The 15,045-nt window shown below is 43.3% G+C and overlaps 1 protein-coding gene across 1 annotated transcript in view; it reads right to left on the bottom strand.

Annotated features, from left to right (window-relative positions):
• EPHB1 (EPH receptor B1) overlaps window positions 1–15,045 on the bottom strand; it is a 453,710-nt gene that overhangs the window by 62,795 nt on the left and 375,870 nt on the right. The window contains exons 10-11 of the mRNA XM_033212584.1: window positions 14,288–14,410; window positions 408–655 (exon numbers count right to left, since the gene is read on the bottom strand). Coding sequence (XP_033068475.1) covers window positions 408–655; window positions 14,288–14,410 — 371 coding nt within the window. The remainder of the gene's footprint in view (window positions 1–407; window positions 656–14,287; window positions 14,411–15,045) is intronic.

The following is a 15,045-nucleotide window of genomic DNA, read 5'->3' on the forward strand; positions in this document are numbered from 1 at the left end:
GAACCTGTAAATGCAGAGAGCAGTCTGGGAGGGTGGCTGTGCTGGTGAAAGGCAGAGATGGCCGCGGATGTCTGCATGAATCACACAGGGCTATGCAGCAGCCAAAAGTCTCTTCAATCTCTGTGATTCATGCAGATGCCAATGGCCATTCTTTGCCCCTCTCTATTCATTTTATTCATCCAACAAGCATTTGTCAATGCCCTACTCCATGCCATCCTCCTCCTGAGGATCCCACAAGCACTGTTTTGTTCTCTTCTTTCAGCAACAAATCTCTGCTAACATCTCCAATGCCCATTCACACCGGATCAGGTTATTCTTGAATGGTAGGTTGTACTCATGGAACCCCTCTCCCCAGCCACCATTCACCTGCATCCAAGTGCATCATCAAACCCCTGAGTTGCTCTTACCCTGAGGAAAGAATCCAATGCACCATTCTCCATGAACTCTGTGATGATCATGACAGGCCGACTCTTGGTGACCACACCCTCCAGGCGAATGATGTTGGGATGGTCGAACTGGCCCATGATGCTTGCCTCACTCAGAAAGTCCCGACGCTGCTTCTCCGAGTACCCTGCCTTCAGGGTCTTGATGGCTACGTAGATTTCCCTCTTGCCTGGCAGTTTCAAACGCCCCTTGTACACTTCTCCAAACTCCCCTGCAACAGCAAAAATATCATTCATATCCTCTTCCTTCTCAGTCTGTGGAACCAAGAGGGAAGGCATCTAATGGAGAACAATGGTGCTCCAAGTGGAATTGTGATTAAAGTGGCAGGAATTGAAACAGTTTTCTCTCACTGTAACTATATTGTTTTGGCTGTAACCAGTTCATGGCAAACACAAAAGGATTACTAAAGTACATGCCTTACCTTGATACTTAGAAATAGTTTGGGTAACTAAAGTGGAATTTCAGAATATATATGAGTTTGTTTCTCCCCACACTTAATTTTTCCATTGTGTCCCAGCTGAATAATGGAAATGAAATAGTCAGTTTCACTTTGGCAGGATCATGATTCATTTTGAGCAGATCCTGGTGCAAGAACATTCAAGGGATAGGGGGCATGTTCAGATACCTTGGCCCTCTGAATGAGATGTATACTGTTTATGTTCCTACACTGCTGGGAGAGCATTTGTGTTTACTGGGTGCCCCAGAAAACAGACACTGAGGAGTTAGGAAGGGAAGAGGTTCACTTGTGAAAGACAAAAGTGAGAGGAAGCAGGACTGGGCAGACAGCCCAAGACCACCACGCAGACCTGATGAAATCCCAGCTAACCCAAAAGGGAGAGCCAGAGCAGAGTTCCCATTGCAGAAGCAGCTAGGCCCTCACATCCCTGCCATGCCCAGTCACTGGCTGGGGGCTGCTGGGAAGAGCTGGGCCTCTGCAGGAAAGCCAGGGCTGACCCTGAAGGGGCTGCAGCTGGAGGCTGTCAGCTAACTGCACTTTTGGCAGATGAATAGCAAGTTATTTCTCCAAACAGGCATGAGCTGCACACCTCCATGCATGCCACAACGTTGACACATTTTCACAGTAAAGTCACCAACAGTAAAAACAATTATGGTGACACTACTTCATAGCTGCCTAAAAAAAAAAATCTGTTGAATCCTGTTTAACTGTTTAACATGCTTTCAAAAGTTATTTTATGATTTAACTTGGCTTGTTAACTTCCAATTCTTTCATGTGAAGCAGTTAAGTGTCTACCTGTAAGTGCAGCAGAAGAAACATGGCTTTCTGCTGGGAAAACTTTCTCTCTCACTTTCCAATTCTGGAAGAAAATGATGGAGCAAACTGAGCAATCAGATAAATTACTCGTCATATTAGAAAGGCAAGTTAACATTGCTCCTGTGATTCATTTGGGAGTTCCTTTTGTTTTCTTGCTGCAAAAAAAGATTGGAAGGAAGCTGTATGAAAGGACTATTATGCAAAACTGCTCCAGAGTCAACAGAACTTGATAGAAACTGGGGCTGGAGTAGAGGCTGGTTAAGCACCATTAGGAAGATTTCAACAGGGACCTAACACTCAGATACATATCATTTATAACACTATTTGTTTTGGGGGGCTGTTCTTTTTTGTTCCTCCCATCCTTCCTCCCTTTCTCTCTCTCCCTCCCTCCTCCCTCCCTCCCTCCTTTCCTTCCTTCTTTCCTTCCTCTCCTTTTTTTTTTTTTTTGAGACAGGGTCTCACTATGTCGCTCATGCTGTATTTGAGCTACTGGGCTAAGTAATCATCTTGCCTCAGCCTCCTGAGTAGGTGGGACTACAGGTATGCACCACTGCACCTGGCTGCAACACTGGTTTTCACATTGAATCATATGCTCTTTCGGCGAACTGCTGGAGGTCAGACCAAGTCTCATTCATGTTTGTAGCTTGCACATCTACTCCACTGTGGTGCTTGGCACATAGCAGACATGCCAGTAAAAGTTGTTGTATCATATTTATTATTATATGTTTGGCTTTTACCTTGCTCACTCTTGAGTTACGAACTGCTGAAGATTCTTATCTCTGCTTTATCCAGAAGTAGAAGCACCAGTATTTGAATTTGTATGTTAAAAATACATTTACTGCAGCATCATCTTCTATAGACAAACACTACAATAGCTTAACTTATTTAGTAATTAAAATGAGTAAAATTTAAAGAAAAGTACTAGACAATACAGACCTGTCACATACATGTGTGTGTATATATATGTGGATGTATGTATATATGTGTCTAGATATATGTATGTATATATGTAGTATATATATGTATGCATGTAGATACGTAGCATATATATAGCATATATGTATGCTATATATATATATATAACTATGAGCTAAATGAACACAAATTACATACTTGATAAGTATACTAATGGAAGAATATTAGTATTTCTTCCTTGTTGCCATAATAATGGGCTCTATTTTCTTTTAGAAAAAAGCCAGAGTTGATAGTTGAGGGTAAAGGTGTGTTAATATTTCTTTGTGGAGGAGACAGTACACAAACATGTCTTTATTAACCACCTACTATGTGCCAGGAACTATGCTAGGCACTTTGTATGACTTACTCAATCTTCACAACACTCCTGGGAGGTAGGTATTACTATGGCCATTTAAATAACAAGGAAACTGAGGCACAAGGAAAACATGTCCCAATCACACAGGTGGGAGTCACAGCCAGGGTTGTTGTCCATACCCATCTCTTCCTGCCATACTGCCTCTAGATAGCTATGTTTCAGTTAGCAGGGCCATGGGGAATAAAGCTACATAGATACGAAGTTATAGCTCAGGGACCATCATGCCCCAAATGTGCAGGTCCAAACAAGTCATATATAGTGACTATCACAACAACTCAATATCCAGGTGAGAGCAAAAGAAGTGATACTGTTTCATAGGCAGATGTCCTTCATGTAAGCCTCCTGCCTGGGAGCTGGGTGGCATCAGAATATTTGGAAGTCAGTGTATTTATCAGTTTCTACATATCAGCGTGTGGAGTTTGGAAAAGTGCTCCAAGTGAATCTGATGTCCCCAACACACAAAAGGACTCCAGTTGAGAAGTTCTGTTCTACCTCAGTGGTTCTCAAAGCTGGCTGCCCACTGGAATCACCTGAAGAGACTTACAGAGTCCAGAGGCCTGGGCCTTACCTCAGAGATTCTGACGAATTGGTCTGGGTACATCCTGCACATTGACATATTTAAAAGCTGCCCAAAGGATTGGTTACATAATTTGCAGAGCATGGTGCAAAGTAAAAGTGCAGGACTCCTTGTTCAAAAATGTGACCACAGAGCAACAAACCAAGTGCAGGTCCTTCTGAACATCGGGCCCTGTGCAAATGCACCAGTCACAGGTCCATGAAGCCAGGCCCGGCTGCCCAGTGATACTGACATGCCGCTCAGGCTGAAAACCATAGGCTTAAACCATCCAAGCACTTTTCAAATGAATTAGTGAACTGCCAAAAGCCATGGCATTCCTGAAATTTATCTCTGTACTTCTGAATACTTTTGAAAGCAAAGCACACATACACGCTGCCTCATACTGCACAGGGCCTGGCACATAGTGTGGACTTAATAAATGTGACAGGAGAGAAAGAAGAAAAGAAGGAAGGAAGAAATCAATGAAGATGTATAAGACAGTATGAATCAAACTACTTTCCTAATTGGGAAATGTTATTTAATTTTTAATCTTTGTGACTGGTCTTCAAGTCTAAAAACTCATACAGTTTTAAAAAATTATAAAATACAAACATGCCTTCTTTGGGTAGGGCATGGTGGACTTTGTGATTGGTTACCTTCGTGGTCATGGTGTCACTGCTCTCAGAAATCTGCTCTACAGTGACTTAAAGAATGGAAATTCTGTAAAAAGAACTCCTTTTCTGTCTGGCAAAGAAATGTCTTCATATTCTCCAAGCCAGGAGGTTTTCAAAGCACCAACTGCAAAGGATGTCACTTAATATCTAATCCTCACTAGGGGATTATGTTCTCCCCTGTAATTAAGTAGCCCCCTGAGTGCAGCTGGGAGGCAAATTGGTAGTGAGTGGAGGAAGAAGCTCCATGTCTACACCCAAACCGCACGTGAGACATTGGATGTTGGCGGGCCCTGCATTTCTCCAGAACTTAGCTTTCTCATTGCTATACAATAAAAAGAAGTGACCAACTGTCTTTCTTTACTAACAGGGTGTTGGGAGAAGTCTAGGAGAAAGTGCTTTGTAAACTACAAACCGTTTGAAACACTTGTGGGTGGTTATTTATTTATTTATTTATTTTTTGAGACAGAGACTTGCTGTGTCACCCAGGCTGGATTGCAGTGGCATAATCTCGACTCACTGCAATCTCAGCCTTCTGGGTTCAAGCAATTCTCCTGCCTCAGCCTCCCACCACCACACCCGACTAATTTTTATATTTTTAGTAGAGACGGAGGTTCACTATGTTGGCCAGGCTGGTCTTGAAGTCCTGACCTTGTGATCTGCCCATCTCAGTCCCCCAAAATCCTGGGATTACAGGTGTGAACCATCATGCCTGGCCTTTATTTATTTATTTATTTTTTAGACAGTCTCGCTCTGTTGCTGAGGCTGGAGTACAGTGATGTGATCTCGGCTCACTGCCACCTCCACTTCCCGGGTTCAAGTGATTCTCCTGCCTCAGCCTCCCAAGTAGCTGGGATTACAGGCTTGTGCCACCACTCCTAATTTTTGTATTTTTAGTAGAGACAGGGTTTCTCCATGTTGACCAGGCTGGTCTCGAACTCCGGACCTCGGGTGATCTGCCTGCCTCAGCCTCCCAAAGTGCTGGGATTACAGGCATGAGCCACCAGGCCAGGCCTGTTTTAAAAAGACATAACAGAAGTAGGTAGTCGGGAGGGAGAGTGCAGAGTGGGGGATCTCACTGGAAGAGAAAAGAGAGGAAAAGTAGGTTTCGGCAGCCTTTTGCGACTTATGGTGACTGATCTAAGACACATCAGAGCTTTCTGCCAGGGGACATGGTGAAGTTTCCCTGCCAGGTGCCTGAGCACGGAGGGTGTCTTCAGATAAGCCTAGGATACTAAAGTCTGCGCTTCTGGCCCTTGAGCACACCACAGCCTACAGCCTTATAGAAAGGTGGGAGTCAACGGGCGTATTACTATTATTACTAACAAACAGGAAATCAAGACCGTGTGTCACTTATAATCTAAGAAATTGCTGTTGCCTGTGATCTTTGACTTCAGTTTAATATAGTATCTACAAGAAACTATTTTTGCTTTTTGATAATTTTCCTGCAATTAGGGCCAGGACTTGATGTCTGTGCTACTTCGATTCACCATCATCTGAACTCTAAAGAGCTTCCTTTTACATGAGCTCCAAATCATGGCCATAACGTTTTCGTTTTTAATAAAAATTCATAATACCTAGAAAATATTTCTAGCAATTCAAGAATTAACATTATATTTAAGACAGACACTTAAAGGAAACGATTGTGCTGGGGAGTGGTTGTGGCTGATTCTTTTCACACAGATTCTTTACTGACAGTAAATGCGGCCAGCCTAATTTTGGTCCAACTGGACTTTGATTGGCACATATCTTTGTGGCTGACATTGGGTCCTCTCCTATAGCCAAACATCTATTTGGTTAGGACCCAGATCCAGCTGTAGGCCAGTCTAGTGGCCGATGTGCTCAGCAGTGGTTCTCAAACTGTGGTTCTTGACCAGTAGCATCAGTATCACCTAGGAACTTGTTAGAAAATGCACTTTTCCAAAACCCACCTAGACCCACAGCATCAGAAGCTCAGTAGGTGGGGCCTGTGACCCGGGTTTTAGCAGCCTCCAGGTGATTCTAATGCCTGCTTCATCTGTTTGAGAACCTGGCCCTCAAGGCTGTCAGCTGAGGGTAATTTAACCAATTCCTATGCGTTTCCTCCCAGACAGCTGCTGAAATTATTCCCTACAAGTTTCAGCTCCTTGCCAATTCTTCTTTCCTACCTTCCTTGACAAAATGAGGAAGAGAGAAAAAGTGGTTCAGCAGCATTAAATGCCTCAACTATTATATGTAAAATCAGAAGAAAAGAACTCTCAATTTTTGAAAACAAAACATTCACCTACCAGCAGATATTTCAAGCAGTAGCTGCTGGTTGTGCACAGCTCAAATCTACACAGAATTGCACTTTTTTTAAAAAAGCAGCATTCTGAAGTCAAAAACTGCCTTGGGGGAAAAAAAAGGAAAGCGGAGCTACTAGTTACTAATTCAAGCTTACACCAGAAATGGAATTTTTAAAGAATACATTTAAACTAGGTTTTAAAGCGTGATTTCAAGCAAGTTTTAACACACTAGCCTGTGCAAGATAAATGAGGTATGGCTAAACCAGGGAGAGCAGAACCATGGCACACACTCCACGACTTCCTGACCCTGCACAGAGGACAGACATTATTAGTTGATCACAACCATCATCAGCCTTTCACCAGAGTTCCTCAGATACTCATCACCAGACCACTGAGTTGGCACATGAGATGGAACCTGCTTGACAGCCATGGTATTCACAATACCTAATATCCAGGGAGTGAGGGAAAATGGTTGTCTCTTTTCTTGTAAGTTTTTATAGTTGTTAGACAACTGCATACCTATATATCACATATGTGTGTATATATCTTCACACACATACATATATCTATATTTTATATGTAATTAGCTTATTTTCATAAACAAGCACTTATAATTAAAGATGCTAAATATCTCAGTCCTTGTTGTACTTTCTAACGCTGATCATTGATCAAACTTAGAGGAAGAGAACCAGAAGACAGGACCAGGGTATTCTATGAGGATCATGCTTTCTCTAGGGCATGTAGGACAGTCTTTGTAGCATCACAATAGAGTAATAATGAATTCTAGGACAGTATCACAATTCCCAGCAAAGGGTCTTGAGTATTCCAAACTGCTAGACAGAAGCAATGGGTATTCCAAACTGCCATCAGAAGCAATGCTTCTGTATACTGAGCCGCTCTTTTCCACAGCAACGAGTGGCAGTTAGCCACTCTGTAACTATATGCAACAGCCCAAGGGTTATATTCATGTGAGGGTTACATTCTCCAGATCTAGATCAGCTCTAGCTGGGTTTAAATTCTAGCTCTACCATAAACTTAACTGGCAGCACAACCTTCAGCAAGCTATCCTCTGAATGTTGATTTCCTTACTAGTTACAAGAAAATATACATGTGTACACATACATATGCTCTAACTCACAGAGCAATAAGAGAGTTAAATGAGATAATGCTTGTGAAGGATGTAGAGTATTGTCAGACACACAGTGAGTGTTCAAGAGATGCTAGCTACTTTGACTATGTTCCTGAAGACATGTCTATGATTTCCTCTCCTAGAAATGCTTCTTGCCGTAACTCCTATTCAATGTGGAGCTACCCTCATGCTGCCTATCTGCACTCTGAATGACCCCAGGTCTGTCAAACTTGCTAGTGACCTTTCTGCCAAATCATCCCCAAGGAAACCCAGGCCTTTGTTGGCCTCACAGATGACTCCATCCCCATCCATACATATCACACATTCCCTCATCCCAACTATTCTCACACAGCCCTTTCACTGCAGGCTTCCTTCTTCCAGACAATCATCCATTCCTGGAAATGTTGAATCAATAGCTGCTAGAGTCAGAGGAGAACGTATTTATTAATGAAAATACAAATGGCATGTCTTCCTCTGGCAACAACTTCTGGTGACACCTTTACCTACGTAGTCATGCTTAGGCTGTTGCATACGGTTATACAGGTTTCACACTCCACAACCCAGGAGTGCCATTCAAGCTGTAGGGCCCTGACTCATGTTCTGGGCAAGTCTACTGATCAAACTGACCAGAATTAACCAATACATTGGAGTTGACCTATGAGATGACACCTGATAGTCAGACTCATGATAACAATAAGCTGATATTCTCTGAACATACCAAGGTAACCTGCTGCCCTCTGTAAAGATACTTCAATTACTCTCATTATCTGCAGTGAGAAGAGGAAGGGTCAGCTTTCCTTCACTCCACTGGGCCACTTTCAGAGCATCAGATGATTCATGATCTCATGCCACCTCTCCAGTCTCTCTTCATTCTCCTAAACACTATCTAGTTCTCCAGATTTTTAACACTGCCATGTTCTCCCACCAAGAACCTATTTTCATTTGCCATATATAACAAATATTTAATTGAGCACTTAAGTGCCATGCACTAGGCAGGTAACAGACCAACAAAACACATACATTCCTTTGCTCCCACGGAACTTTGAACCTTGTGAGGAAAGATGGACATTAAACAAATGATTACTTAATAATTAATGATTTATTATTGTGTTCTTGTGTGGCATCACACCTGGCTCGCAATTATTATATTTTTATTTCTTTGATCAACATTTGCAACAACTTTAGGAGAAACTTTGGCAGTTGACGCAACTCTTCAGCCTCACAGTTTCTTAATTATCCTCCATGTGTCTTCACTCACATGCACAACTGCCACTCCCCACACCCTGGGTGCCAGGCAGCCTTCCTCTCCCTTAACCTGAGGCCCCTCATTTCTGATCACAGCCTCCATGCTACCACTCCCCATCAACTCCAAGCACCAAGCCCACTGGTCACTCCATTCATCACATTCATTTGGGTATACCCCAGTTTGGATAAGTTTAGTCACTTAAATGTAGCCTCGATCCTAGTATCAACCATCTCAAAGCCTCTCCGTACCATCTAAACAAAACCCCACAACCTCCAAGGTTGTACCCATTCTTTCCCATCGCCCTCTTCTAGTCCAATCCAAGCAGAGCATTTATAGGATTTGGCTCACTAGAACATTGGTCCTTTCACCCACCCTGCTATGAAACCTATTTTCTATGGGATAAAATTCATATAGCAGCCTCTGGATCTCTAGATCTTGGCCTGATTCTCCAGATTTAGTGTTCAATACTTAACCACAGGAAATCCCTCCCCAGCAACTTTCCTTCCCCTTGTTCTCAGGATGTGACATACAATGTCAGTCCATCCAAAGCCTTCACAGCCTCAGGGGCCACTTTGTTCCCTCTTCCCTGAGTCCTCTCCTGCCATCAAGCCTTCTCTCCCATCTCCAGGGCTACACATTCTCGGGGCCCTCCTCTGAGCTCTCAATCACTGCCTTCCTCTCACTGAGTGGCACTGAATGTCTGTGCTTTAGACACTAACCCCTGCATGGCAGGACTTGTTAGGCATTGAGTGTATTTTTCCAGCATCCCCCGTCCCCTGCCGAGTCACATACACAGAAACAATGTTTACTGAATAAAGTTCTTTCTGAACTCTAAACTTAATCCCTCCTGCAACAAACATAGCCTTCTCCTCTGGCTCTATATTTAGCAGGTGCAGGGTGGTTCTTCTGCAACCTCTTTGAAATAACTTTATACAGTCTGGAGGGTGGGGGTTGTACTTATAAGTGTTCAACTACCAGCTCTCCAGGAAGGAAGGAAGAAGGGAGGGAGGGAGGGAGGGAGGAAAGGAAGGGAGGGAGGGAGGGAGATAGGGAGGGAGGGAGGAGGGAGGGAGGGAGGGAGGAAGGAAGGAAGGAAGGAAGGAAGGAAGGAAGGAAGGAAGGGGCTCATAATTTGTAGCATTTGCCAATTCCCATAGTGTAAACACTCCCACTATGATGTCAAGAAGAAAGAAAGGAAGACAGAGAGAGAGAAAGAAAGAAAAGAAAGAAAGAAAGAAAGAAAAAGAAAGAGAGAAAGAAAGAAAAGAAGGAAGAAGGAAGGAAGGAGGGAGGAGGAGGGAGGGAGGAGGAAGGAGGGAGGGAGGGAGGAAGGAAGGAAGGAAGGAAGAAGGAAGGAAGGAAGGAAGGAGCTCATGATTTGTAGCATTTGCCAATCCCATAGTGTAAATACTCCCACTATGATTGATGTCAAGAAGAAAGAAAGGGCTGGGCGTGGAGACTCATGCCTGTAATCCCAGCACTTTGGGAGGTCGAGGTGGGTGGATCACGAGGTCAGGAGATCAAGACCATCCTCCTGGTAAACATGGTGAAACCCCATCTCTACTAAAAATACGAAAAAAAATTAGCGGGCATGGTGGCGGGTGCCTGTAGTCCCAGCTTCTCAGGAGGCTAAGGCAGAGAATGGTGTGAACCTGGGAGGCGGCGGGGCTTGCAGGGAGTGGAGATCACGCCACTGCACTCCAGCCTGGGCGACAGAGTGAGACTCTGTCTCAAAAAAAAAAAAAAGAGAAAGAAAGGGAGAGAGAGAGAGAAGAGAAAGAAAGAAAGAAAGAAAAAAAGAAAGAGAGAAAGAAAGAAAGAAAAGAAGGAAGGAAGGAAGGAAAGGAGGGAGGGAGGGAGGGAGGAAGGAAGGAAGGAAGGAAGGAAGGAAGGAAGGAAGGAGCTCATGATTTGTAGCATTTGCCAATTCCCATAGTGTAAATACTCCCACTATGATTGATGTCAAGAAGAAAGAAAGGGCTGGGCGTGGAGACTCATGCCTGTAATCCCAGCACTTTGGGAGGTCGAGGTGGGTGGATCACGAGGTCAGGAGATCAAGACCATCCTCCTGGTAAACATGGTGAAACCCCATCTCTACTAAAAATACGAAAAAAAATTAGCCGGGCATGGTGGCGGGTGCCTGTAGTCCCAGCTTCTCAGGAGGCTAAGGCAAGAGAATGGTGTGAACCTGGGAGGCGGCGGGGCTTGCAGGGAGTGGAGATCACGCCACTGCACTCCAGCCTGGGCGACAGAGTGAGACTCTGTCTCAAAAAAAAAAAAAGAGAAAGAAAGGGAGAGAGAGAGAGAAAGAGAAAGAAAGAGAGAGAGAAAGAGAAAGAAGGAAGGAAGGAAGGAAGGAAGGAAGGAAGGAAGGAAGGAAGGAAGGAAGGAAGGAACAAATAGAGGGCAGGCTCAGGATCTGTAGCATTTGCCCGTTCCCACGGTGTAAATACTTCTACTACGGTGATGTCAAGCTACCAAAATGATGTCTCTGAACATGGAGCTAGAAACAGATGTGCATAATTGGCTCTTGCAAGCTACTGCAGGCTGTCCAGCACAGCATGTCCACTGCTGGGAGGTCATATTCATTTTCCTTCTTAAATCATTTAGTTTTCCTCTCTGTCACTATCTCATTCTCTCACATGCCTCATGAAAACTTACTTTTTCGACTAGTGTTTATCCTTGAAGACTCAGGCCAGAGGTCATTCTTTGCAGAGCCTTCCTGACATGCCCAGCCCCTCCTAGAACAGCAAGCTGGATGCTGCTCTGTGCTGGCCCCACACTTTGCATAATACATGCCTGTGTGGATGGTGTGGAATAATTAACCGTTACTGGCCTGATTTTTTCCCACTAAATCTGTCAGACCTCTGAGTCTGTTTATTCGCCTCTGGAACTCCACATCCAGCAAATAAGAAGTATTCAGTAAAAGCCTGAGGGAAGAAGAGGAGGGAGAGAGGAAGGAGGGAGGGAGAGAAAAAAATAAAGGAAGAATAAAGAACTTCTGGTTCTTCTTTTCATGTTTTGTTGCCATTTTGCAACCCAAGTTTCGCCCTGCTTCAAATATTTCAAGTGACTGAGAGAAACATTGCCAGTTACATGGCATAAATTTTACCTTAACATATTCCTTACTTTTGAAACAATTTGACCTCCACGCCAGCTCTTTTAGCACTGAAGAGTCAGCCTCAGTAGGGCAGGGTATGAGGGAAATGAGAATGATGACAGAGGAGAAAAGGACCTGGAAAAAAATGGGTTCCCTGCAGGAGGAGTGTATTCTGTTAAAATTGCATAAATTTATGCACAGAAGTTAATATCCACAGGGATTCACTCTGGGATATTCTGAATTACAAGGAGATGGGTCTCTCCTAGAGAGTGGTCAGCAGTAACTGGGAAGAGGTCTTTATGCCATGCTACTGGGCATCATAGAAACTACTAAATGCATAATTTCTCCCCAATACTACGTGAGTCATGGAGAGGACTGACCCTTCTCTGAGCAGAATGCACAAACATGGCAGTACTGGCAAATGCTACACACAAATGGAGGTGAAGGATGGGGCAGAACTATCAATTATCCTTTTACGGGCATCCAGCAACTGGTGAGCTCACCCCAAATTGTAACTATCCAGTAGGGTCATAAAGTAAGAAGGCTCTTTACTCCTCCTCTGACAAAGGCAGGCGGGGGTGGGGCTGATGTGTGCTCTCTGGGATGAAATACAGTCCAGAACACATCGCTCTAAGCACATGACATAAATAACAACATTAAAGTCACTAACACCATTACCACAAGCCATAACAACAATTAATAACGCAAGCAAACAGAGTGCAGGACTGAAAGCCCGCTCCCCCCAACACTCTTTGATGTTTACTGGAGAAATCTGAGCCCTTAAGAGTTATCCAATTTATCTGGTACTCAGCCTTCCAAGGCATGATCCTTAAATATGTCAGCATCTAAATGGGAAAAGAAAATTATTTGCACAGAAGTGAAAGTCGTGGCTCAGTAACATTCTTAATGTAAAAGTCAATGGGAAATATGTATAAACTCATGTGGATCTGAGTCTGGTGACCCAACTGAAACTCCTGAAGGGTTAGCAGGAGTAGGTGGTGTGTCATTTCCCAGCACCCACCACACATATGCTGAAAGAAGTGTGAGGACGAAGTTATTCAAGAGGGAAACCAGAGCAGGAAGATGGCGGCCTAATGGGGCAGAATCTCAAATGTGACTTCCAATTTCACAGATGGCTTTTTGACCCCTGAGTGCATTAAGAGAGCAGTGAACAGAAGGATGGTGACATTCCCCCTAAAGATAATATATGAAGTAGCTGTAAGACTTTGACTAAACATATTTTATTGAGTTAAAATATTATTGAGAGAGGCAATTCCATGGCTTTCCCAATAATGATATGAATAAAGCACTTCTAGATCCAAGAACCTAAAAAAGATGACAGCATATTAGTGAAGAGAGCTTGGGCCATGGCTAACAAGAATTGAAGAGGAAGAAAAGACGAAGAATGTTATAGAAGAAAATAAACAAATTTAACACATCTTTTAAGAAGGTTTATAAGACACAGGAATGAGATTTCTTTTAATGATATTTTGAGATGTTTTATCTGATTTACATTAATAAGGCTAGGTCCGTTACCAAATTGACTCAACTACTAGCCCACTAAAGGAAGATGAAAATTCTAGGTCAGTCTTAGGTATGATTTCCTGAGAGCATCTCAGGCAGTGAGTTTCACGCTGGGCTGAGTTTCTATTCCAGTGCAGGAAAGTGGATGAGGGCACACACATTTCTTGAGAGTGAAATTTGTCTTGTGTTGTTACCAGCTATACCGTAGACTTTTTGTAAAAAAAAAAAAAAAAAAAAGAAGGCTATAGGTTGACTTTCTCTGGAAACAGTGGTCTCTCTTCTACTTATCATGGTCTGTCTTCAAATTCATGTACATAGGAAATGGAGAACTTACAGTATGTCAAGATATCTTGACTTTAAGCCATTGAGATATCATTGTTAGTAAGTGGAATACTAAAAATGTAGATTTCTTTCAAAGCCTTTTCAACTAAGTACCTTCTGTCTCTCTCCTTATCTGCATTTGGTGGTCCATTTCCAGAAAGTTATTTCTGAATCTATAAAACTGCAGCTGACTTTTCTGCAACAACAGACAAGCCTGGCCACCATGGTCAAGGTCCCCAAAGATCCCAAGTGATGTTTTCTCTCTGTCCTAGATACACACGTAGATAGTTCAGACTCATCTTCTGAGAAGAAAGAAGATAGAAGCTCTCCTCCTAATGGGGTCTTTCATACTGAAAGAGACCATCTAGGTGGTAGAAAGAAGATGTTTGGACACCAGGAGAACAGAAATAAGACAGGGAAGAGCCATACCTGCTCCGATGACCTCTTCAATTTTCACAAAAGATACATCAATCTCCTTGGCGAACTCCCGGACAGCTTCGTTGGGATCCTCATAAGTGAAGGGGTCAATGTAGATCTTCATCCCTGGGGAGCCTTGTTGGAGGAGATAAGCAGGGTTAACATCCCAAAGAGGACACAGCTGTCATTCAGCACTGCTGATGTCCCCAACACTAAGGGCATTCCTGGGAGGAGCTCTCTTACACACCAGGCTGCAACCTTTCTCTGCCTCTCCTCCTCTTGCTGGGCCTCCCCATCTCCCTTCCTTCTGGGTCATTCTAGACTGATTCTCTGTCCTCTACTTCTCCTCCATATTTTCTTCTTTTTTTTGAGCTTTTGATGAAATGTGGAGCAGATTACTTATAAGTGACAGATCAGGACCAGTTCCCACACCGGGCACTTACAGAAGGCAAGGAAGCTGATTGATGCCAACCAAATGCGTTAGCAGAAAAGTGGTGGTAAAATGGTAGGGTAGATATCAATATTTATCAACTTGACAACTTTCCTGAGTGGAGGCCACTGTTAAGGTTATAACTGACAGCTGTGGTGCAGGGCTATAAGAGGGATGAGGATGGATTTCTTTTACAAAGAAAGAAATTGCTGTTAGAAAAACCTGGAGATGGAAGTGCCAAGACGGTATACCAGAAGAGAAAATGTGAAGAGAAAAACTTAGAAAACACTAATAGAGAAAAGAGCAAAGTCTACATAGAAAAAATGAGGTGGTATGAAAG

Source organism: Trachypithecus francoisi, unplaced genomic scaffold, assembly GCF_009764315.1.
Source record: "Trachypithecus francoisi isolate TF-2019V2 unplaced genomic scaffold, Tfra_2.0 Lachesis_group0, whole genome shotgun sequence".
Lineage (NCBI taxonomy): Eukaryota > Metazoa > Chordata > Mammalia > Primates > Cercopithecidae > Trachypithecus > Trachypithecus francoisi.